At 42.0% G+C, this 24,440-nt stretch overlaps 2 protein-coding genes across 3 annotated transcripts in view; one reads left to right on the top strand and one right to left on the bottom strand.

The window, feature by feature from the left end:
• LOC147134504 (uncharacterized) overlaps positions 1-24,440 on the top strand; it is a 229,640-nt gene that overhangs the window by 119,468 nt on the left and 85,732 nt on the right. For both annotated transcript variants that reach the window (XM_086054778.1, XM_086054779.1), the window contains exons 5-6: positions 10,110-10,204; positions 10,663-10,749. In XM_086054778.1, the coding sequence (XP_085910904.1) occupies positions 10,110-10,121 (12 nt within the window). In that variant the 3' untranslated portion in view covers positions 10,122-10,204; positions 10,663-10,749. The remainder of the gene's footprint in view (positions 1-10,109; positions 10,205-10,662; positions 10,750-24,440) is intronic.
• On the bottom strand, positions 1,267-22,872 carry LOC147134506 (neurexophilin-1). The gene is made up of 2 exons (XM_086054776.1): positions 22,484-22,872; positions 1,267-6,148 (listed from the first exon to the last, which is right to left on the bottom strand). Exons 1-2 carry the CDS (start codon positions 22,526-22,528, stop codon positions 5,378-5,380), a joined length of 816 nt encoding a protein of 271 aa, XP_085910902.1. The 5' UTR covers positions 22,529-22,872; the 3' UTR covers positions 1,267-5,377.

The following is a 24,440-nucleotide window of genomic DNA, read 5'->3' as shown; positions in this document are numbered from 1 at the left end:
TGGTGTGCCGCTAGCCTGAAATGGTGAAAAAGTAACCTTAAAATGGTAACTAGCACTGGGGAAGAGTGGATAAGAATTGTAAGACATGGGTCACAAAAGCTTCTTTAAGGCCACTGTCTTTGACAAATGTTGAGCATATTTTACCCTCAAGGGCTACTGTACTTCTTAAAACAAGTCTGAATGCTCGACAGACCTTGGTACATTTGTCACATTGTGCAATTGTGTTTCTATTTATATAAAGTTCAGTACTGGTTTGGGTTGTAATATGCCAGAAAATAGGCAAAAATGCTGATCGTTGTTTTCCAGAGTAAAAGCAAATGTTTGCAAATGTATTATTTTCCTTAAAAACAAAGATAAAGTCTTCTTTCATGGAGGACTGCAGATACCGGGAAATATTTACTAGTGGGAGGCTGAATTTCTGAAGTTTTGGTCAATTCCAAGTTGAGATATCGTAAATGATTGATCCATGATCAAAATAGTTGCTGATTAATTTATTGCACCTCTAATTTTACGTAATACCCTCCACTGCCTATTATTATTTTAAATGAATACAAATAATTTGAGCTTTCTTTCAAAGCAAAACACTGCAGGATGTTTTTGTAGACATGCTGGTCGAGTGTTTGGCGCATATTATAGCGGAAAACTCATATTTTCTCGTTTGGGTTTTGAAAATAACTTTTGTGAGTTTTGTGATACACCATAGTATCAAAGTGAGAATTTTGGTATTGTGACAACAATATAAACCCCAAGTGAGGCCCCAAGTTCTGTTTGCTACACCAAGCAACAGCCTTTCTGTTTACATACACATTACAGTATTGAGCCTTTTTGTCCCTTTATGGAGGGATGCAGCAAGAAAAGGAGAGTAGGGGGAGGCTAATTAGGAATTGTGTTCTCGCTCCCCTTCAGTTGAAGCGCTTCCTGCCGGCGGACCCCCATCCCTCCAACCGCGACCACCCGCACACACATTCCCCTCACGTTTATCTACGAGACAGTACAGTGGCCATGGAGGATGGCAAAATAAAATGAAATACGCTCAAGTTTGATGGCTCTAAAGTGTTAAAAAGGCTCAAAGTACGATATTAAGCCTTTTTCACTCTTTGGGGGATATACAGTAAGAAGATGGGGTGAAAATGGGAAAGTTAATTCGACCATTCACACTGTCACCGAGCGGGAACTGGACGGAAGTCAAGCGAATGAACCACTGCAACATCAGTGAGTAAGGTTTTCACTTCAGCACTTTAATGTGAAGGTTTTCCCCCCAAAAAAACAAACAAAAAAAAACACAGTAAATGCCATGTCATCTGCACATTATACTTGATCATCCACGTGACAAAACCCCAAAAAAAGCCCACATTTAAATACCACTTTATTCATATATGAGTCTTTGTATTTATATATATATATCTTTATATATATATTTATATATATTCATATATGGGTGTTTATAGATTTTCTGTTGCTGTCCTTTGCTGAGATGTCGCAGTCTCTAAGGCCAAGTCGATCTGCCAAGCGTGGGGGGGGGGTCACCCCTGGTGTCTCTTAGTCTCACCGCCGGAGGTCTGGAGGGTGCTAATCTGAGCAGGTAGCTACAGGGCCCAATTAAAGATGCTCTTACTACCCGGCATTACTGCAGCGCGTGTGGGTGTGATGCCAGCTTCTCCGCGGGGGGGTTCGATTTTCCAGGTTAGAAAGGCGCACGTACCACAATCCGGTCTTACTGAAGATACTTCGAACACACGACAAGATGGGCGCACTTTCATGATGGGATAGATAGCAGAAAAGGTGGAAAAGGATGAGCTCGAAGATCACCGGGGATTAGCTGGCTCGACTGCAGTGATCACGGGCGGCCGGGCTGGATAGTTGTGAGGGAAGCGCAGCGGGGGGGTTCACAGACGGGTTATGGGAGGCACCGGGAGGTCACGGGGGGGGTAAGGGGGGGATATGGCTGAGGAACATGCCGGCGTCTGGAAGGGGGATGGAGGCTGAAGGATGCGCGGTGCATATGAATGCGCATGTGCACCGCCATTCCCCGAGGCGTCGCCTTCTTCCCCGACATTTGATGGGACTATCTTTATCTCGGCAGAGGTGTTGCTTTCCGCAAGGGGGCTCCACTTGGCTCCTCGTTTGGCGGCACGAGGCGCTAATTCTCTGATGCAGCCCTATCCCTAACCCTCCTGAACCATAACCCTCCCTACTCCCTAACACTAAATCTGACTAATCCCTAGAACTAAACTCGAATTCCTACCCTCACCCTTTTCCTAAACTTCCCTATTCCTGACCCTAAATGTTTCCTAAATCCTAAATTCTTTTGAACCCTAACCCAACCTTTAACCCTCCCTAGCCCTAACTCCTAATTCTCCCGACCCTGGTGCCCACCTCTTAACCCTCCCTGACTCTTTCCCTTTGCCTAATCCTAACCACCCCTAACCCTACCTGTCTGTAACCCGAATGATTTCCCTTAACCCAAGACCAACCTCTAAATGTCTTTACCCGTCCTAACACTAACCCTCTGTTAACATTAATTCAGTGCCTATTTTATATCACATTCTTAATGAATTAATAAATGGTAATTCCAGTCAAAACTCCTTTTTTACCGTTGGGGTAAACACACTGTTTATCGCACATTGCAAAGCCAGCAAGGCATTTTAAAGCAGCAAACCTCTGCAAAGGAAAATCGTCTTTCTTTCTTTTTTTTCTTTTTTTTTTTTTTGTATTTTTTTGTTTCCAAGACAAAAAAAAAGCTCCAGTCAGCAGATATACACCATAATTTATTAGGTTCTTCCTCGGCCAATGCGGCATACTTTGCCCGGACGTCTTTTTTTTTTTTCCTGCCGATTCTGCTTCAACACCACAAAGCAAACAAATGTGTAATTGTCAACAAAGTTGGGCTAATAAACACAAAGCAAGCTGTAACTTATCTAGTCAGGGTGCAATTTTCTGCTCATTGGATTGAATTGTATTTCGTTTTTTTTCTGTTATATTGGGAGTTTGCTCTTGGTTATTGGATCTATCGGACAGTTCTGCTCCGTTGGAGACGTGCATCTGTTGTTTAATGTTCAAATTAAAAACCCGAATGTTTAGCAGATGGCAAGTCGTCCACTGCAGCCGAAAGTCCGTGCTAATTCATTGCTCCGTTGCACGTTGCCCTCTGCCATTGTTTATGACACACGTCAGCCGCTGGCCATTTATCTTAATGAGAGCATTTAACTCACAGCTGAACTTGGACCTAAAAATTCCCCGACGTTAACGTCCTGCCAGCCATCGAGGAATACGTCCGGGCCCCTCGGTGAAAGCTTAATTAGTTCTAAGGGAGATTAAATTATACGCAATTATTATGATAATATTTTCATTTTCTGGCCGATAATGGGGCGAGCGTGTTTGTCGGGAGAGAGCAATCTCACTGGTAACAGTCAAAGTTATCGAGGCGTGAAATCAGAAATCCTGACGGCAACAAAATGTAATCTTTTTTTTCCGCGCACACGGGGGGGGGACAAAAAGACAGAGCCGCGTTCTCTGTTACATCCAACTTTAATTATAAGAGCTGGTTGTGGTTGGCTGCCTGTGTCTGTAGCCACATTTCCACCAAATGCTGTGGTTGCTTTTGGTACAGTACACGCTAGAAAAGGTCCCAAAATAGCCCGCCCCCACTGGATTTATAAAAGGAACAGGTGGGCCATATCATTGGCAGATGATTTTTTTTTTTAAAAAGAAATTATTTAAAATTTTAATTTAGATATTGTAAATGGGTATTTAGCCATAATTAAACTATAATTAATTAACCAATATTTGATCAAATCAATTAAAGCAGCACTGGGCAGGAAATTGACCTTAATAAAACATTTTCACAACTCTTTTGATGAAACATTGGCTTACAAGTAGTTGAATGAGACTTTTGTCATGCCCTGGGGGGGGGTCAGTATCGTTTTTACTCGCACTAAGCAACTTTGAGGAGGATGGAAGCAACCCTGGCACACAAAAAAAAATACAAATGTCCTTTTTTTTTATTGTTTAAATTAGATTTAAATTAGATTCATTACATCATTGCTATTCATCTTTCACACAGCCACTGGAAATAGAAATGCAATTTGGTCCAACTTGCCGGCCAGCGAGAGCTCAGGATTTTACGACACTACGCGATGGCATGCATGCGAAATGCGGTTGACTTTGGTCAACACGCTACCGCTTTTGTCCACTTGGCGCCGCCATAATCAACAAAAAAATGACATATGACACAGTGTTGCTTTAAAATAGGTTAACGTATATTTATTCGTTGACTAGTTGACGGAGCGGAGCATGTGCGACCCTCGAGCCATACTTTGCTCTCCCCTGAGCGAGACACACTGTTGTCTGTTGATTGGTTGACAGGGAACTTTTCACTTTACAATGGTCCCAACATATGAAATTATGACGCTGCAATTGTTTTTTTTATTAATGATAACAATGACTTTACTACGGCATTTGTGTAGGTTAGTGATAGACTACACCGTGCTATGACGTACCCCTTTTGGTTGCCTGTCTGTTCTAAACCAAGAACCCTCTGCACGGGTTCCAAGTGAGCCAGTAGTTCATTGGGCCAAGGGGTTCAAATACGGTAAGTTTCTTGTTGCCATCATGGGGTTTTTCATCCCCGTCCTTTAATTGTAAGGCACGGCTGCCTCCTTCTGAGCGGGGATCCGATGATGTCATCGTTGAAGACATTGCCACGTTTAACACCGGGAGTGACCGGAACACGGCGGTTTCCTCTCAAAAGTGCTACGGGAAACAGCAGTTTTGCATTATACATTCAACCGGAGGAAAATAAATGCTCTGATACCACACGACTTGTTGTCTTTTTGACACCGGTTCATTGATAATCGGTGTGAAAGGGACGGAAATGAGGCGGTGGAGGGGGAGCTCGAACGTCAGAGGCAGGGCAGCGGCTTCGCGAAAGGGAGATAGCAGAGAGCCGAGGCCAGGATGATAAGTTTAGATTTAGACTGCAGACTTCTTCAAGCATCCAATGTCCCACTTTTTTGAGAAAGGCACAGGCTGATAAATCCCGGATCTACTGTGCTACGCCAATTTTGCAGACACTCGTACGTGTGAGGGGCTGGTGGTAAAGCCGGACTCTTCATGCAATGGACGGTGCAATGTTTTTGAAGGTCGTTAACAGGACTTAATGGAGACTGACGAGGGTTGAGGTAAGAACCTTTGTGTTGACGCTCACGTTCTCTACCGTTTTTGTGAATTCCTCTACCCCGACTGACACGTTATGTGCATATGTATATTGTTTGGCTTTTGCATATATCTTTTACTCCAGTCAGGCTACACAGTGGCATTGAAAAACAACCCGTGATCCAGCTCCCCTCTACGCCCCCTCCCCACCCAAACAAGTCCCCTACCCCGATGGCAAATAGGGCATCTCGTTGTGGTAGTTGTAGTCCGGGCAGACCTTTTGAACCAGGCGATAGTCTGTGCTGTAAAATGAAATGTAGATGCAGATGACTTTAAAAGGCTTTGAGCAAATCCAGGATACGTGGCTCTGGATCTGCTCCTGGAAGCAGGTCTTGGACGGGTCGTAGTTGCACAGTGAGGTGCGCTTGCTGCGGTCCACCTTCTCGTAGTCCACGCGGCAGTTGAAGATCTTGGAGTCCTTGGGGTAGACCACGCTCTGGCGTTCCAGGTCAAACTCAACCGCTTTGACGGGCGGCACCAAGCTCACTGAGATGTTGCCTTGGCCCGTGGAGTTGTGGCGGAAGTAGACGCTGAAGGTGCCATTGCCGTGGTCCACAATCTTGCCGGTGATGAGCAGATTGAGCCGCACCGTCTTGATGTTGGAGTAGAAATCCCCCCAGCCAAACATCTTTTTGAACTTGCCCGTCTTGACGATGGGCCGCCGCTTGACCCGGGAGCCCGAGGCATCTGGTTTGAGCAGGTCGCTGCCCAGCATCTCCCAGAACTCCTGCTTGGAAAACTCCTGCTTGGAGAAGGCGGCCGGCGTGCGGTAGGGCAGTTCTAGCGAAGTGGCATTGGCGGCCCGGCCTCTGCCATGAAGCATCCAGCGGCTCAGTGGCGAGAGGGTTGCCTGACTGCTCAGGAGGCCCACCGCCTTGGAGGAGTCTCCCGAGGAGCTCTTGGGGCTCGAGTCGTCCTCCTGACTCAGGGCCACCTGCAACCAAGCAGGACAGTGGAGGGAGAAACATGGTTATAGCAAAGCCGGCTGGCTTAAGTCGCAAAACTTGACTCGGCTCGGGCTCAAGTCACCAAATTTAGGACTTGCTTGGCTAAAACTTGCGAACGACTCGACTTCACTATGCTTGAACTTGCCTGTTTACATTTGAAAATGTGTTTTTTCTACTTAGTGTGCCCTTTTTTTTTTTTTGGTGTACCGTACACTTCCCACCAGTATTTTACGATGCAGAGTGCAGAGGCCAAGTCATGAAGCGGGTAGCCCTGCTCCTTGCATCTAACAATCACCTCCCTCCAGTTAATTGTCATGTCCAGGTGTTCCTTGCCGTCTCGTCGGTGTGTTTGCATTTAGTTCCCCGTTTTGCTTCGGTTCATTGCCCGCTGTCATGCGTCCAGTGTCGTGTCACAGCTGTCGCCCGTGGCGGCGAGTCTGTCCCTCGTGTTTCTTTGTCACTTTGCATTTCAATTGGTTGGCACATAAGGTTTTGATCTCTGTTGCGCCATTCATTTTCATTTGTCCGTTTGTTAAGAGATTCCCCCGTAGTCCTGCCTTCCTTGCCTGCTTCCCTGCACTTGTCTCCACCTACCTTATTTGCCCGCGCACCGCACACACCCTTGACCAAAACGTGACAATATGTGACTTAGTCCCACCTCTTGTTATTAGCAAGGGGGCAAGGAACGTGCCGCGAAAACAAATTGCAGATTTAATCAATATTTAATTTACCGTTCACACCTCCCGCGGAGGTGTCGGTGACATTTGATCAATGTGCTACTGTATAACTTATATAAATGTTACAAACTTCGCTGGTATTTCATTCTTTTGTTTTGATCAGCTGCAAGAAGGGGAAAACAAAACAGCTCTGGTGTGAGTTATTCCCAGAGCAGCCCTGCAATGGAATGCCGGCGATGCCCAGAGGGATCCTGCAATTGATTCAGACAGAAAATCCGAAATTCAAGGTCCGTTAGCCTCGTGGTCTTTGGCGGTTGGGTCGATATATATGCCAGGGTGGGCTATAATCCTGTTAAACAATAAAGCTGCGCTATTAAGAAACGCTCTTCAAAGGTGTTTCTCACACGTCGATGAGCCCGATCCGCAGGCGCATTTACAAATCTTCATCCGAGGCAGCGCTATAAAATGCTCATAAAATTGATCTTTCAGGGTTTTTTTTTCCTCTCGTATGTTGCAATGCTCGGCACGCAGCCGTTTTGCAGAAGCCCTTACAGAGTGTTGATGGCCTATCACGTGCTCTTTGTTGCCCGCGGGAATTACGAGTTAGTCTGTTGGCTGACTTTTGCAGCCGGGCTTCAATTTGTCCGAATGGAACTCAAATGAGACAAAATCGCACTTAAAACTACAAAACAATGGGGACGTTCTTTTTATTGAACAACAATGCCAGAATCAGAATGCTCAGTCTCATTTCATATTTGATGTGTCTCACTCCAGAATACGTTGCGTTTGTATGTCATTTTATGTGCATAGATGAGGGTTCACTTTGTACATGGACACGGATTTAACGGCAAAACCACCCCCAGTGCTTTGTAGCGCGATACATGTGCAAGCTAGAGACGGTCACTCAGAAGATTATCATTACTTCCTTCAACTAAAATCTTAAAAGAACAAACCCGCAGCTTCATAAGATGCGCGGGGGAAGCCGTTTATCGCCTCAAAATATTTCAGTTTGGAGCATCAAAGTGTTGGAAGACAGGCAGGAGGCACATGGGGGTTACATACAAACGAAGAAAGCCTTCATATCCAATTAGCACATGCAGCCTTTTAATTAAAAGGGAAAAAGTGGCGGCCGAGAGATGAGACATCATCGCTGCGCTCAGCGGTGGCTTTTTGAGCCGAGTGTGAACACCCCATCAGAGTAATGCTGGATTATTCCACAGTAATGATCTATATTAGCAGGTAGTTTGCATGGAAAGCGGCTGTCATGACGCCATCCTCTGGGAGCCAAGTGCGTATCTTCTGACTATAATGATAAGTGATGCAAATACAAGCAGGTGCGTGTGGAAAAGCAGTGGGGGGAAGAAAAACACCCAGACAGACAGCTGAGCCATTTATAGATGATGTAAAAAAAAAAAAAAATGTGTAGACAACTTTAGTCAGTAATTGAATTTGAATAAATAGAAACACTTATTTCAAGTTGAAATAAATATGCAGTTGTTCATTATACTGTTTTTGTTATTATCCGTAGGTAATTCAATTATTATGAATTGTTTCATTAAAAAAATGCTTAAAGCACATGTAAAATAGTTTTTGTTCTTTTTCTATTCGAGATTCGAACCCCTGACCTCATAACTGTGATGTGCTAACCGCTAGATCACCAACGTACCGTCTAACATAATTTAATATATTTAACGAACCAATTATTTAATATAATATTTATGTACAGTAGTGCCTTGAGATGAAAGTGATCCAACTTAAAGGTTTTTCACAGAAAAGGGTTGTCGATCATCTGGTTTTTGCTTTGACTTGCGAGTCGTAAACTTGAGATACGAGCGCTGTATGGTGACTAATGGTGGCTGTTGGTGAATAAACTCAATTCACAACAAGCAGCAATTTGGCAGATTGTAAATTTGTAAATTGGTAAACATTGTTGTTGGTGATATTGGTAAAGAAAAAAAAGACTGTTCAGAGTTGGAGGTGTCACTCAAGCAAAAAAAAAAAATTGCATAAAAGTCACTATTGTGCATAAAATAGGTCTTTTCACAAAAGCTCGTTTCCTGCCTTTTTTGGTCCAAATTTGGTGATTTGGGTGAAACCACTCCGTGTTCTACTGTGGATTACTAAAAATTGGAATAAGGTAGAAACAACCTTTTTTTTTTTTTTTTGCGATAGAAGATGAGGGTATAAGCTTTCGTGTGGTAGTTTCTGTGTTTACATAAAACACAATAATTTGTGAGCTGTGAAAAGTCAGTCACAATGCACTAAACTGACCGGCACTCAATAGGTTCCCTTTTTTTTTTGAAAATGTCTGTCATTGAAAGAGTTAATTAAAAAATATAAAAAAAGGAAGTGAATCAATACATTTAAAAGAAAAAAAACAGTTAATGTCACGAATATAACAGGAGTCTTCATATCATAACGCAAATACTCGGTGGGCCATATGTAGCCCGCGGGCCATATTTTGCCCACACCTGGATTAGCAGGTACTTTGCATGGAATGCTGCGCAGGCCGTGATAATGGCGTCCTATGGGAGCGGGACGCATTTTGTGAATCCTCACTTAGATGATAAGCGATGCAAAAGATGTGCGTGTGCGCGCGCGCGCATAAACCCGCGGAGACGTTGATGCCGCAATGCATTATGCATGCGTCTCTGTCTGCGCTCCCCTTCCGTCTACTGTCCTGACAGCAGCAGCTTCCTCTGGGATGATTAACTCCGACTCGTTTTCATTCCGCCGATCCGCGGCGGCCGGCAGGATTTGTTCCGACGCGCCGCGGACGGCGTGCTGCTATCGATTTTCTGTCTTGCCGAAAAAACTCGGGATTTCCTCTCATAACAACAGCGAGGAATTCCCGCCGTTTTGCCCTTTGGTCACAGATGAGAGGCTGCCCACTTTTTTTTCTTCTTCTTCTCCTTCTGTAATTTGGATATCCGTGAGGCATAGCCTGTCCTCTTATTACCTGTCAATCAAATGTCTGTGGCTATCGAACGACAAGTCATAACAAGACTGTATGTACTTATAAAAATCATAGTCTTAGGTGGGCCCCAACTTATATAATTGAAGTTGTAATAATACCAGGAAAAAAGGAAGGGATCATTTGTGTAGTTTTATGAGGGGTAAAAAACTTTAACATAAAAAAATAATTAAAAAAATTTAACAATAATAGAGTTGTAATTATGCAGGAAAAAAAACGTGTAATTTTTCAGGCATAGTTGTAATTTTGTAAGAAAAAAAAAATTGGTAATAATGTTCTAATTTGTTGTTGTTTTAGAGACGTTCATGATCGTCGCACTCCTGACATCCACTTGCACTGAAGCTTATGGAAATAGAGGGAGGTCTTCGCTTTTTCATGCAGCCGATCATGAGGTACGTGAAGTCCACTCCTTCCTTCATTAAAAATAAATGAAAATATCATTTGAAGCAAATAAGTAATGAACGTTGAATTAAGTCTCATTGGTTATGTTCACCAAGTTACTCCTCGAAAGTTACAGATTTGTATCCTTTGCGGCTTTTGTCAGTATTTTATATGCTAGTTCAGCTCTTGTGGCATACACTATATAAGAACCATGGGAGGGAAAAAGGTCTGTGGGTTTTTTTTTTATGAGGTGTTTGACAAAAGTTGGTGAGCCAAGTCGAACGTAAACAAAAAAAAGGTGGTTGTGATTAGCTCTTTTTGTGTGTGAAGACAACAAATGGAATCAGAATGCGTTACTCAATTTAAAGATGCAACATTCATATGCACCAATTTAAATGCCTTTAATGTGGAAAAGCAAGTACACCCAGTAGGCATATAGATAACTTTTCCTTTGATGTTTTACATTCAGACTCACAATGGAAAGTTGCTGAACCTGGAGCACATCAATTTCCCTAGACTTGAAGGCTCAAAATTGTCCAAGTAAAAGGTCCTCAAGGTGAGCAAGGTCCATTGTCAAAGCAAAAACATGGCTGACAATTGCAATCGCTTGTTTCTGTGTGTCAAGACGACAAATGCAAGGTGAATGTCATTTAAAGGAGACCCACCATTTATATGCACTGATTTCAATGCCTTAATTGTGACAATATATGGTATAAGCAAATGATAGATAGTGAACCCCTGCTCTTTGTGGAGGATAGGGACCGAGCCTTCCCACAAATAGCAAAAATCTGCAATGGGACACCAAAAAAGAAGTTGCTTTATTAATGATTTATTTTTTCATTTTAGGTTAATTGATATCGAAATTTTATTCCGCCAAATATCGGAATTGGCATCTACCTCAAAAAATCCATATCGATAATGCCCTATAGTTTAAACTGTACTGTAATGGCCTGTAGATGCCACAAGATGGCGACGAAGTACTTCTTTTGTATAAATAACCTTGACTTTTTTTGTACTATATCAGGGGCACTTTTTTTAGTGGGAGGTATAAAATATCCCACTTCAGTGAGGTAAATCCAATGTAGATTAAAAAAAAAACCACATTTGAGATTAGATGTGTGTGAAAACAACAAATGTACAACAAGTGTAATCTTTTCATTTAATATATTTTAGGGCATAACATCATTTAAAAGAGATGCAGAATTCGCATGTACACATTTCAGTGTCTTCTAATTCACAAAGGAAGTGTAGCAAATACATGTAAATCAATTTTCCTTTCATGTTTAACATTCACGGCTTGTCGTCAAGACTGCTGTGGAAGTGTGATATGCATTGATATGCCCTGAAGTCGCAGCATTCTGAAGTACTTTTCCGAGAGAGACGTCTGAAATATTCCACTCGGGCTAGCCAAACAAAAAGAATAGTTGCGATTAGCTTGCTTCTGTGTGTGAAAACAACAAATCTACTGTAATCTTGTTTGGTAGTTAACCAATATATTACAGAATCATATCTTTTTAAAGGAGAATGTCTTTACACACTAATACGTATCAGTAAAAGATAGTTTGCATTAATGCGTTTTTTTTTTTATAGTACTGGAGTTCAATTAAAAAAATTAAGACTTGTATCTTGCACAGATTCATTAAACACATTGGCAAGTGCATTTCCTCGTGCCAATTTTGACCTAATGTCACTTTGGTTGGAATACTCCGATTTCATGAAATGGTGAAATTTTCATTATCTGTAACCTACAATTATCAAAAAGAATAAAATCCCGAAATATTTCACTCTGTAGTGTGTAGTAAATCTGAATTTCACTTTTGTTTTCCATCATATTCAAATTTCTTTCCATGTACCTGTTCATCACTTTTCTCTTGAACGTCATTTTGCTCCGAGCGGTATTTTGTGGCATTTCTCCGAGGGAGGCCACCGAAATTTTCGGACTTCCTAGATTTCTGGAATACAATATCATTCCTCATGGCAAAATGTGCTTTGGAGTCTCACATGTGGGGAAAAAGCATCTCTGAAGAAGAAGGAGAATAAAAGGCTTTGTAAGAGGACACCCGTGTTTTTTGCTTTAAGTACAGTTTAATTTGCCTCCTGTGCTTTTTGTCTTTTTATGTTTCATTTGCATGTGTTTGAAGAGTTTCCATCCCCGCGGAACGCTGAATCATCTCAAAAAGGTCGCCGCTGTGCCCTGACACCTCCTCCTATTTTTTTTTTATTGTTGAATATTACACCGGGCATTACTTTTATGCTTTACATCCTTCCGGAAAGAATGCACACGGCTACAACTTTGTCGCCACTTTGCATTTAAGCGTAGCGGGGGGGAGTATATGAGGTGTAAGATTTAACCATCAGCAGCACGCTTTCTAACTTTTACTTGTGCAATGTAAGCAAAATGGGATGGGTGGATTGCGTAAAAGAACATGTAGGAATGCAAACAGTGGAGAGCAAACCTCCGCCAGGGCCCTGACAATACTTATCAACCTGTCTGACTTGTATCGTAAACGTTTAACAATTACGATTAAAAAAAAAAAAAAAAGAACCCACATCGTGCGGCATCAATATTAACTCCGACGACACCTCTTCTCCGTGATTGCAAGGGGAAAAAATTACCACTGAATTGGAGTTTCCGGCTAGTCTATCTTCTTCTTCCTCGTTGCCTTTTCTGGTGGTCTGGAAGCCTTGCGGCCCATTGTTGCCACTCACAGGTCAATCTGGGTACTGCGCCAAGTTAGACGAGTGTTTCATAGTATTTACATATTACATGTTACAATCTACGAAAATACTAATCACCTCAGCTCGCTGTACTCGATTTACTTCCTACGAATGAAACTGGACTGCTTTAGTTGGGGGTGAAAAATGTCACTTTATCTGAAAATAATTGTTACAAACAGTACGCTTTACATATACTAAATTTGTGATGAGAGCATCATTATTTCAAAAGTAAATCCCACTTTTAACAGGAAACAGGGCGGAGTCCTGCTGCGAAACACAGAAATCAGGGCTTAATTGACACACCTCTAAAATTGTATGGAATTACCCATTTTAATAGATTAAATCATAAATATACCTGATACTGTGCAACCCAAAAATGTTTATCATTTCAAACTCATCTTACAACATCATCATTAAAGATGAATGGCTTGCAAATGATTTGTGCTCGTGCATGTGCATTTTGCGAAGACGCTCTGTAATTTCCAATGACATCCCAGGCTAAATTGAGCTCCTCCCCGACATACAAAGATGTTGATCTCCCAGTCGTAATGTATCACCTCAACATACTTCCTTGACACCAATTACTACTTTACTAATCAGTGATTTTTCTTCAGTAAATACCTGAGGATAAGATCCAAAGAATAAAATGTGAATTAACGTGTTTGTGAATACGGTAGTGAACCGCGGAAAGAAAGTCTGAATAATTAACGCTCCCTTCTAACTGCCATGAAAAATGTGTTGTTGTGTTTTAAGCAGGGTGTTTGGGTTAAAAAAAAAAAATGCAAATAAGCAGGGATTGCGCAAATAGGTACTTTTTGTTTGGTGGTGGCGTGAGATATTTCAAATGTAAAATATGTGCCACGGCTCATTTAAGGTTGAGAAAAACTCTGGAGACTGCAGCGCAGACTATGCGAAAACACATCGTTGTTTGTGTCTGTTGGCTGCGATTTCGCCATTTGTCACATGCGCTTAGCTTAGCTGCGAAAAACGCGAGGCAGGCGGCGACGGCTCCGTCGCTGCCGGTAATTGCGAGTCATTCAGCCTGAGTGATCGGCGGCCCCCGGGCCCCTATACTCTCCGCGGGGAACGCAATCTCCCCCGGCCCTCCCCCGGCTCTGGCTGGCGATTACCAGCCTGTTACCGTGACAGCGACAGCGCTTTAACGCCGCTTCCCGTGGCGCGCAGGGTCACGCTCGGCATAAAATAGCACGGGCGGGAGCAGAAACGTTTAAGTGGCATCCGAGCCATCATTTCAGCTCAAGCAGGTGACGGGCTGACGAGTCAACCAGTCAAACTTGCTGCATAATTATGACATTATTTGGTAATTAACTATAACTGTAGTGCAATTCAAGATAATACAGAGCGGCAGCCGCTCCAGCCCACTATGTTTTTTTTTCCATCTTTTTGTGCAATATTTCTGAACCTCGGTATCTCTCTTCTACTGTCCAAACATGGGCATGGATGCTACAATTTGTATTGGCTCAGAGCCAGGGCTCCTGTTTATAGTCTAAGTCAGCTGCTAGCGCTACATGCTAACACAACGGCACAACAACAGTGAGCTGAAGGGTAAGAGACAGGTGATGTGCTGGGACAGAGCATGACCGTACCGGTTTTGACTGTGGGCAGTGGAGTGATTCAAAACATCCCCCAAAAATTTGCTTCAAGCCAAAGTAAAGGTCATGTTTATCCGGATCTTCACCAATTGTTATAAATTATTTGTGCTACCGCTATACAAGGTTTCATGGAAATCAGTGATTTGGCCAACATATAATTTACCAATACATAAATGAACAAATAAAGTGGAGGTCCAGTCTTGTATAAAGTATCTTTGCAGAAAATAACTTGTAAAAGTCCCATGGTAGAATATACTTATGACACGTCCTAAAGTGTCTGATATTTGCTGTACTTAAAGCGGAAGTCAACCCAAACAGATTTTTTTCAAGAATATGTTCCCAGCGGGCCCACTAGTTGAAGCAGGGCATTCTGATTAATTTTGCGTTTGTGGAATATAAGTTAAGCAGCAAAATGCACTCGTTTTTAGCCGTCTCGCGGGGCGGCCATTTTGTCAATCACGGCTCAGATTCAGAAAACAGGACAGCCGTGATTGGTCGTTGTGAGCAGTTGTGAGGTCATTTTCAGTTGACAGAAGACAAAATGGCCGCCCCCTGAGATGGCTAAAAACGAGTGCATTTTGCTGCTTAATTTATATTCCACAAACGCAAAATTAATCAGATTGCCGTCTTTCAACTAGTGGGCCTGCTGGGAACATATTCTTGAAAAAAATATATTTGGTTTGACTTCCGCTTTAAGTATCCAAAGTAGTTTTCTGATACTGAATGTACTTAAGTATTGGAAAAGTAAGTCTTTTATTTTTTTTAAGTGGAGGGGAAACATATTAGTTGCCAAAATTATAGCTATGAATAACAAAGTAAAGTGCAGATAAGTGAACATTTTATTTCAGTAACAAATGATTTGTCCTCCATTACATTACAAGACTGTGGTGATCAAAACAACACCTCTTTGTTTTTGGTGGAGGTAATCATCATCATTGAATGCCTTTAACCAGCTTTTAATGTTTCTTTGAGGCATTTTTTTTTTTGAATCAGTAAATGCTGTTATCTCTGGGAAAATACGGGCTCTGCTCAGTACTCATCTTTTCTTCGCAAACGTGTTGAGATAATGATCTCAAATCTGTATGTCGCTTCTTGATATGTTCATCAAAGGAGCAGATGAAGTGATGGAGGCTGACGGTGTGCCTGGTGAGAGCTGAAAAGCTGGTCCCGGTCCCGGGGAGTTGAATAAGCGTTCGCTTGTCGTCTCCGTCGCGCTCAAATCTTCATCTCTAATACGACATCAATTTTTAATTAAAGAGCAGCGCAGCTCAGATGTCTTAAGTGTCGGCTCGGCCGCTTTATTCGCTATTCTCCCGCGCGTCTAATAAGCTCGCCGTGGGAGCTCTCCCGTGTTACACAATTAAAAGTCTGAAAGCGGCTTTTGCCCTTAGAACTAATTATTCCTCTGCATTGTGTGCAAGGGGGGGGTAAAAAAAAAAAAGGTAATTTCACCAGAAACATTTGACTCCTGATGAATCATTTATGTCTTCTTTTTTGGAGGGTTGGGGGTTAACACACTCACCACCTTTGCATTTTCAACTCTTCACCCACCGTGTTCCGCAATCGTGTGGCCCCCCGAAGACGTTGGTTTTGTATGCCCGGCAGGGCGACCGCTTCTGAATTGGCTATCACGTTTCTGCATGATAAGCTATCGACCGGTCGGCTGGGAGCGGAAAGGGACGACAGTGGGGTCTGTCCCCCTGACGGAAAGCAGCTTTAAATGACACTACGCCTGCCTGCTCACTTCCAAAATTCAACATATTTACCGAAATCAGTTTCTGTAGGATTGTAAAAAAGACAATTAACGTCAGATGTGTGAAACGAGACTTGGCTAACTCTTAATTCCCTTGTTTGGTAAATGGAACTGACTTTGTGGGCTGAATTTTCAAAGAGGTGGGACTGTATGGAGTCATTTTTTGCACGCTACACAAAATGCTGAGAAAGAAGCACAGAGCAAGAGAAGTGAACCATACCACAGCAGGATAGTAACTCTATATGTTGCGCAACATTGTCACATAAGCAGTTAGCCAATTGACATTGACCTTGTTTTTTCTTATTGTCACAGTGAAAACGCCCTTTGTGAATTGTTATACTTGTCACCGTTTCCATAGTGAATTGATCTTATACTCTATCGCGCGATATTTGCGATATTTTCCCACTTTCGCAACACTGAGTGCACTGTAGAGGAACGCATCTACACGTCTTCATTTTGAATCCCAATGAGTGCTAATAGAGATGTCCTGCCAGTGCGATAAAACTATCTGACTCATGCACAACCACCAACCTGATGCTGACCAAATCACACATGTCCCAGAGTAGATCATGCACCGACCGACTTCTTGGACCCCCTCGGCCTAAAGTTGGGGTGTCACCGCATAAGCAGAGTCGCTTTTGAAAGCCAGGCTCGGATACCCGATTGCAATTGACAAATTCCTGAGTAAGACTTAGTTTGTGGACAAGCCATGGAATATGCCCCAAATCAAAATGGCACCCTATTTTGTGTCACTAGGGGAAACTGGTGTTGCGGGGCAGATTTTTTTTTTTTTTTTTTTCATGAATCCTGTTATATATGTATATATATATAATTTTTTTTCCCCAAAAAACCAACTCATGATTCGCTGACTGCAGGTTTTTTAGAATTGTTGCTTTTCGAGCGTGAAGGATGAACCACAGTGCATCGCCTCAGAGCCTCAAGGGGAAAGCAAGTGGGTGTAACTTCCGCCAGGGAATCCTAATTAAAAGCACTCTCTCCTAGAGGATATGATCAAAATCCACAGCAGATCTTCAATCTGGAAGTTGTGCACACACGACCTGTTACTGCCCTCCTCGTGTTTGGACAGAAAGTAGACTGCTGTCAGCACCATTTAACGCCCAAAGACCGACCTCCTCATCTTCTGAGCTGATCGGGCCTGCCTCAAAGCAAGCCTTTCCAATTAAAGCTGCGGGGCTCAGTTGGATGGATGACTTTTAAGAGGTGCTCTGGGATTCCTGTGGGGGGAATTGAGGATATATGGAGCGGCGACAACAATTATTTTTAAAAGCCCATTGAGCCGTCTTCCGCGGTCCACATCACAGCGGCCACTAACGGGTCGTAACGCATGTACGGAGAGAATACGTACGGTTACAATGTCCGTGCATCAAAGGGCTCATTTGAAACGTATCTCGATATATTTTGCATTTCATCAAACCAAATGATTCCACTTTAAAATATATTGAGATACGTTTCAAATTCCCTTATACAACTATCTTATAAGTCTTATATATTTAAAGGTAATGCCACATTTACAATAGAGACAAGTTCATCCATATGTACTGCATGTAAAATAATTTGGTTCGATGAGATGGACTCACGTCTTTCAAATGCAACACAATTTTCTGATCGTTATATCGGGGAATCGCTGGCATATACCGTAAAAATGTGTGGACTGAGTTGTATTCCCTTATGGAATGCCACTAGTTTTCTACTGTAGCGGCAAATAATTGTGACATTTACGGAGAATATAAGGCAAAAATTTGGTGTGTATAGTATAGAGCCTTGTAGAACACCACCAGTTTTCTACTGTTGCAGCAAATAATTAGGGACATTTATAGCTTATAGTAAATATGTTGCCCTGGTATACAGCATTGCGGAACCTTGCCAGATGTGTTTCTAGGGGTGTCCTCAATTTATGGTGGCCATCGGTTCTTCGACCACAAATTTGTACAAAAGTGGGAAGTTGAGCACCAAAGTCTATCACTAAACTATGCTGAAGCAGTAGTAATGTCATAATTACAGTGAATTTGTATCGAAAATACTTCCAGACCATGAATTTAAAACAAGGAAATGGAAAACGATACATTTGTCCAATCGTAAACTCAAAATCTTGTATGTTGGGAACGTTGTAAATCAAGGACTCCCTGTTTCTTTTCTCATGAGCCTTGTAAGGTTGAGGTTGCTGCCTGATTGGCAGTGGAGACCTTTTTCATACAGAGTTTCTAGAAATATGATTGAATGCTGATTGGCCATCTTAATGTGCTTTCTTTTCTTTTTTCTTTTTTTTTTAGTTCAGCATCGTTCCTCGAAGTCACAATTAATTTGTTTAAAATTACGGATTAATTATAAATAACTCTGGCTGCAATTTGTGATCAAATCAAACAAGCCCATTAAATTGCCTTTTTGGTTCTGGTACAAACTGTTCTGCTTACTCCCACTATGCTCCAATCCAGCAGCTTTAAGGATAGAAAGAAGAACTTTAAAAATAAATCTGTCCAAGTCTCTCTGTGAGCTTCTTTCTAAACAAACTTTTGCTGATTGAAATATTTTGACATTGAATGTCCACTTAGCTTAAATAGCATGCTTGATGAAGGACGGCTCCTTTTCTAAGGGGATTTAAACGGGCATATTGAAACTTGGTATGAAGTGCACACAAATATTAGATTAGCCATCTAGGGGAACATTTAGGATACAAGACAATAACATTTTCAAAGTGTCAATGCTTTGCCAATGGCAAGAATGGCCATATCTATTTTCTAAAATCGTTGTTTTCGGTATGATATTGTGCACGTTGTGCGACTGTATCAAAAGGAAGTTGTTGTTGCGTGGCGGAATTCTTCAACTTGATCTCAGGTGTAGGTGTACCCGATGAAGTGTCTGCTGCGTGTATTTTGCGGCCATTTGCAGAAAGTCCCCGGTGAGACAGTGTTTCTCTTTCTCGCTCGGGAGAGAATTGCACGCCATTGCGACAGAAAAGATTGAATTTTAAATCATCCTCTTTTTAATTACTCTTTGTTTTTTTCTTAATTGACTTAATTCATTAATTGCTTCCTAATTCATCAATGTCATGGAGCTAATGAATTACCCCATGATCCCCTGCTGATGTGTTGTTTTTTTTACTTCTTACGTGCATGGAAAAAGGAGTATAAAAATTGAGTGTTAATCCTACTATCACATGAATGTCTTTGTGTGTAGTCTGTCATTTTTTTTTTTTTTTTACTAGTACCTGAATATTAGCACCCCTCCTTCATCTTCGTCGTCTTCCTTCCCGCTCCCCCTTCCCCTTGGTTTTCCGTAATGAGGCAGCTGAGCCCCCGGGCTTCCGAGCAAGAAGAGGAGGAGGATGTTTTCAACTTCCCTCGTGTGACTAAAGAGCTGATTTCTCATTAAACTCAAATTTATTTATTTATTTTGCTTTTCTTTTTTTTTTTTTTTTGTGCAAGCACACATGAAAGGCGAGTGGGTGAGCTCAATTTATGATGCAAAGGGGGGGATTTTGAAAAAAACATTTTTGACATATTTTTATTTGTATCACACATACAACATTTCAAACAATCCACATTTTGTTATTCCAGCCCAAAAATGGTGTGGCGCCCCAGCCCCCAAAATCAGTTCCACGTAGCAACAATAATGTTGGTAGGCTTGTTTATCATGAGTAGACACGCAAAAAAAGTCTCAAGAAGCCAAAGCACGAAACTTACTAACTCAGCTCATAAATGGTTTGAAAATTCAGTCACAAAGCCGCTTTCGCTTGGCAGTATAAAATTTGGTCGTCTAGGTAGGATGTCTATCATTGGTGGACCCACTAAAAAGTCTCAAGAAGTTATGTCCTGAAATACAAAAGAAGGCAGCCATTTTAGTTTGAAACAGACATTTTAATTCATTTTGGCAATTTCCGACGAGATGTCATCAGATTACTAAATTTATAGTCAGTGCATTTGAGTTTGGGTCGCTATAAATAAAAAAAAAAATCACAGCCTATTAATTCAGGTCTTGAATATTTTTCAAATTCAGCCCCCCAACTTCAAGTTTTGTTGACCATCATAAATAGATCCACCCACATTTAAGCCTTAAACACACCGAAAGTCTGTCATTTTGCTTTTAAGCGACTGTTATAAATTTGAACATTTGGGCCATTTTCTTCATCTCCGAGATTTTGTCTGATGGCTACCAAAATTAAACTTAGCCTTTTAAACAGAAGGGTGATGCAAAATAATTAAGTATTTTAGTGTTGGCCGTAGTGTGTGGACGTCGTTGGCGTACCTTGATGACTCGCCATAAAATATGAAAGTAAAATCATCAACTCCAACTTGTCCTGTGTTTGAAGCTGATGAGAGTAATTGGTGCCCTCTGCTGGCAGAAACTGCCGCACCCAAAAAAGCTTCACTACTCATCGTCCCGCCCAAATTTTGCACCCCCCAAGATCATGGGGTTAATTGCATGTTGCCTAAATTGCTATTATTGCAGCTGTGGTGGATTTAAAGCAAAGGTCACATTGAGTGAACTGCGTGTAAAATATTTCTAAATGTACAGAGTACATAGAATACTGTGTTTCCCTAAAATGATGGCGATCAAAAGTGGAACGTTCGTAATTTCATAGTAATGACAGTGTGGTGAGTTCAAGTGCGTGAAAATCGTGGTTAAAAGCAAACGCCTTGAGTCCCCTTTGAAATTGAATTTGATGTCATTGATGTTCACTCTGTGGACCGGCATATTCGCCATGCATTTAGGTTGATGTATTCATGCAGGAAGTGCGAAAAAAAAAAAAAAAAAAAAAGTTTGATAGGGTGACATTGAACCTTATACATAAGTAATGCTGAGTGTGAACCAAAGGAGGCGATGTGGCAACTATGAGCACGAAGTCACACATTTCTTTGTGTAGCATTCTGACACGTTTCTCTACTTTTAAAGTCATTTTAATTCTTTCTTTATTTATTTTTTTTATCGTCTTCAAACATCACAACATTTTCTTACAAGAAATCCCACTTTTTCACATCCATCCATATATTCTCTTGCCTACCCCAAATGACTTTTAAAGTAAGAGGCATAGTAAACTCTGGACTAGAGGTGTCAAAAATAATCGATTAATCGGCAACTAATCAACCCAAATATTCCATTATTTGATGGCATATTCCATTGAATCATTGATAGTGACAGTCTTACTCTGGATAGGTCGCAGTCCAATCGCGGGTTGGATCTCACTTCGTACCCGAAAACAGAATTGTTGTGATAGATCATGTGAAGCATTTCACGGCATTTCCGATTGGCTGCTACAGCTACGATTTTGTGATGCTGTTCACCTGCGAACCCAAACTTATTTCCTGAATGTGGGAGGAAGCCAGGGTTCCCTGAGAAAACTCACGTGAGCACGAGGAGAGCATGCAAAACTCAATAAAGATTGGATGTGAACCCCGAACCTCAGAAATTTGAGTCAGACATGCTTACCACTAGTATCTTTTTTTTTTTTTTTTTTTTATAACAACCATCCATCCATTTTTTAAAAGCACTTCTTTTCATTAGGGTGGCAATTGAGCTGGAGCCTGTCCAAGCTGACTTTGGGGAAAGAGGTGGGGTGCACCCTGGACTGGTCCAGCCACCCGCAGGACAAATGAGCTTTCACGCTCACAATCGGACTCATAAACAACTGGAAATATAGGAGGAAACCAGAGAAAAACTCAACAACCTTCAAACACCACACAGAAACGTACCGCGATTCGAACCCGCATCCTTTCGACTGTGCGACGGACATACTTGCCGTCTGCTCTTTAACCAAATAGGCATGTTTGGCAGGAAGTCTGAGTACCCGCATAAAAATCACGCAAGCACAGGAAGAATATGACAACTCAGAATTGGAACCCAGAAACTCTCCATTGTGAGCCAAACCGATAAACCACCATATTGGCTGTTTCAGATCATTTATTTATTACTACATGGTTTTCTTGACTAGTTTAAGTAGTCATATTTGTATGTGTTCTATATTACAACATGTGTTGGCTTTCCAAACAGACAGTACTTGAAGTCTTTGGCATATATCCCTAGCCCTCATGGTGACTATGATTGATCCTCATATTGATTGATACACACAACTTTTTAGCCAATTTGAAGCAGCCACGTCTTTCTGTGCATCATTTGGACCCCGTTAAATTAATACCCCCCCCCCCCCCCCCCCGCCCCCTCCAACCCTAGTGTGACTTTGTCTTCCTTACCAAACAAGCGGTTCCGTTGAGGAGCAGCAGGATGAAGCCACGCATTGTTCCGCCACGCTTGAAAAGCCACAACTCTTCCCTCCTAATTATTCAAAAATAATAACAATAAATCAACTCCCGCTTCCTCCTCCTGCTCGTCGACTTCTTCTTCTTCTTCACGAGCCTTCCACGCGGGGTCCGTCCCGGCTGGCGCGCCGTCCCGTCATGTCCGTTTTCGGGGCTCGCCTTTCTTTGATTCTTTCTGTGTGTCAAAAGTCCAATTATCTGAGACTGAGGAATTCCATGCCGTTATCATCCATGGCAAGAGATTCCAGAGTAGCGTGCATCCCCGAATGACGATGAGTTGAGACGCAGCTTCCGGCTCGGACTGAGCGGTGCGCTGAGCTTGAGAGGAGCCGACACTGGTTTTAACACCTCTCTCTCCCTCTCTCCCTCTCTCCCTCTCCCACTCCCTCTCCCTCTCCCTCTCTCTCTCTCTCTCTCTCTCTCTCTCTCTCTCTCTCTGTCTCTCTCTGTCTCTCTCTGTCTCTCTCTCTCTCTGTCTCTCTCTGTCTCTCTCTGTCTCTCTCTGTCTCTCTGTCTCTCTCTCTCTCTCTCTCTCTCATTCACCCACTTTCTCACGTTCATTAGGAATGCAAGGCGCTCAGCCTCTTGTCAAATGCGCCTGACACCTACAATACACGAGCCGACGGAGGCATTTAGATGGAAGTATCGGGACACGTGCAGCAATGGAGTGAAGTATGGGAAAGGAAAAGTGAAGTTGAAATGTGAGCAAAAGGTATTGGGACCCGTATTCTCCCATGTGCGCAAGGTTTAGGGCTTCTGCTGCACGTATTCCCTCGACTTCAGTCTGTCATTTAAGCACCTTCATTCCAGATTCACGGAGCAATCCTAAATTGTGGGCCATCTCTGGCAATAAATTGATGGATAACTAGTTTTGAAATCAGAAGCCAGTAAATTGTTCATTCAACTATTTTTCAATGTATTTTAAAGGAGGGATTGGTAACAAATGCTTGCAATAGCTCATATGGTGTGTTGACAGCGAAGACAATTTCAAAGAAACATGTCAAGTCAACACACACGATTTGCCTTCGCGGGCCACATAAATTAATGTCGCGGGCCAGATGTGGCCCCCGGGCCTCGAGTTTGGCATCGGTGTCCTACGGTATTAAAATTAAAAAAAAAAAAAAAAAAAAAGTTGGGATGCAGTGCGTTTTTAACTGTGACATTTACGAATTTATTTTTTTAGTTTCATTAAAAAAATATTTAGGGGCTTCCACTTCACATAAATGTGCTACTTTTTATTTATTAATTTATTTTTTAAAAGTCTTTTGAAACAAAACTTCTCATTTGTTTTAATAAAATAGAAAATATTCTTTTTTTACTCGACATATTTAACTATTAAGACCTGGGATAGGCTCCAGCACCCCCGGCAACCTTGTGAGGATAAGCGGTTATGGATGGTTATGTTATAATGGCAAAACTCAACATTTATAATGTACATCCTATGTAGTGACGCTTAGTGATGTTTGAAGAGTAACCATAGTTTGATTACTTGGCTAGAAAAACAACATGTTAGCATAATGGTTACGAGAAAATATGGACAATATGGTGTATAGCGTGTCACTTAGTAACGCATCATCAGCATCACTACTTGTAAGTTGTTGGGGCACCCGTACGTTAAGGTACCACTGTACTTGCTTTTATTTCATCTGAAATGAATTAGCATGTATGACATTTAGTGAAATACTATGCTCGTCGGATTCCTTCCAGAGATGGAAAGTTCTCCCTGAGAGTTTTGCATTTCCTCCCAGCAGGTCTGTGATGAACAAAGACAGCAGCCTAATAGCGCAGTTCATTAACGACAGGTTAGCGAGTGTCTATGGCTCAATTCCGCCTTAATTAGAACCATGGACTGTCTTTTGTTTCGTCTTGTAATGCCCGAGAGGGAGGCCGT

The sequence above is a fragment of the Filicampus tigris genome, chromosome 16 (genome assembly GCF_054856515.1).
Source record: "Filicampus tigris isolate MCC_2025a chromosome 16, RoL_Ftig_1.0, whole genome shotgun sequence".
In the NCBI taxonomy this organism is placed as follows: domain Eukaryota; kingdom Metazoa; phylum Chordata; class Actinopteri; order Syngnathiformes; family Syngnathidae; genus Filicampus; species Filicampus tigris.
The sequence above is the reverse complement of the archived record's forward strand: the minus strand, read 5'-3'. Positions and strand labels throughout refer to the sequence as shown.

What these genes read in the sequence shown, in the direction of transcription:
- LOC147134506 (XM_086054776.1), bottom strand. Translation starts at nt 22,528, where the DNA reads ATGCGTGGCTTCATCCTGCTGCTCCTCAACGGAACCGCTTGTTTG. An exon ending in TCAACGGAACCGCTTGTTTG is followed by an intron (nt 6,149 to 22,483) that starts GTAAGGAAGACA and finishes GCTTGGTTGCAG; the next exon opens with GTGGCCCTGAGTCAGGAGGA.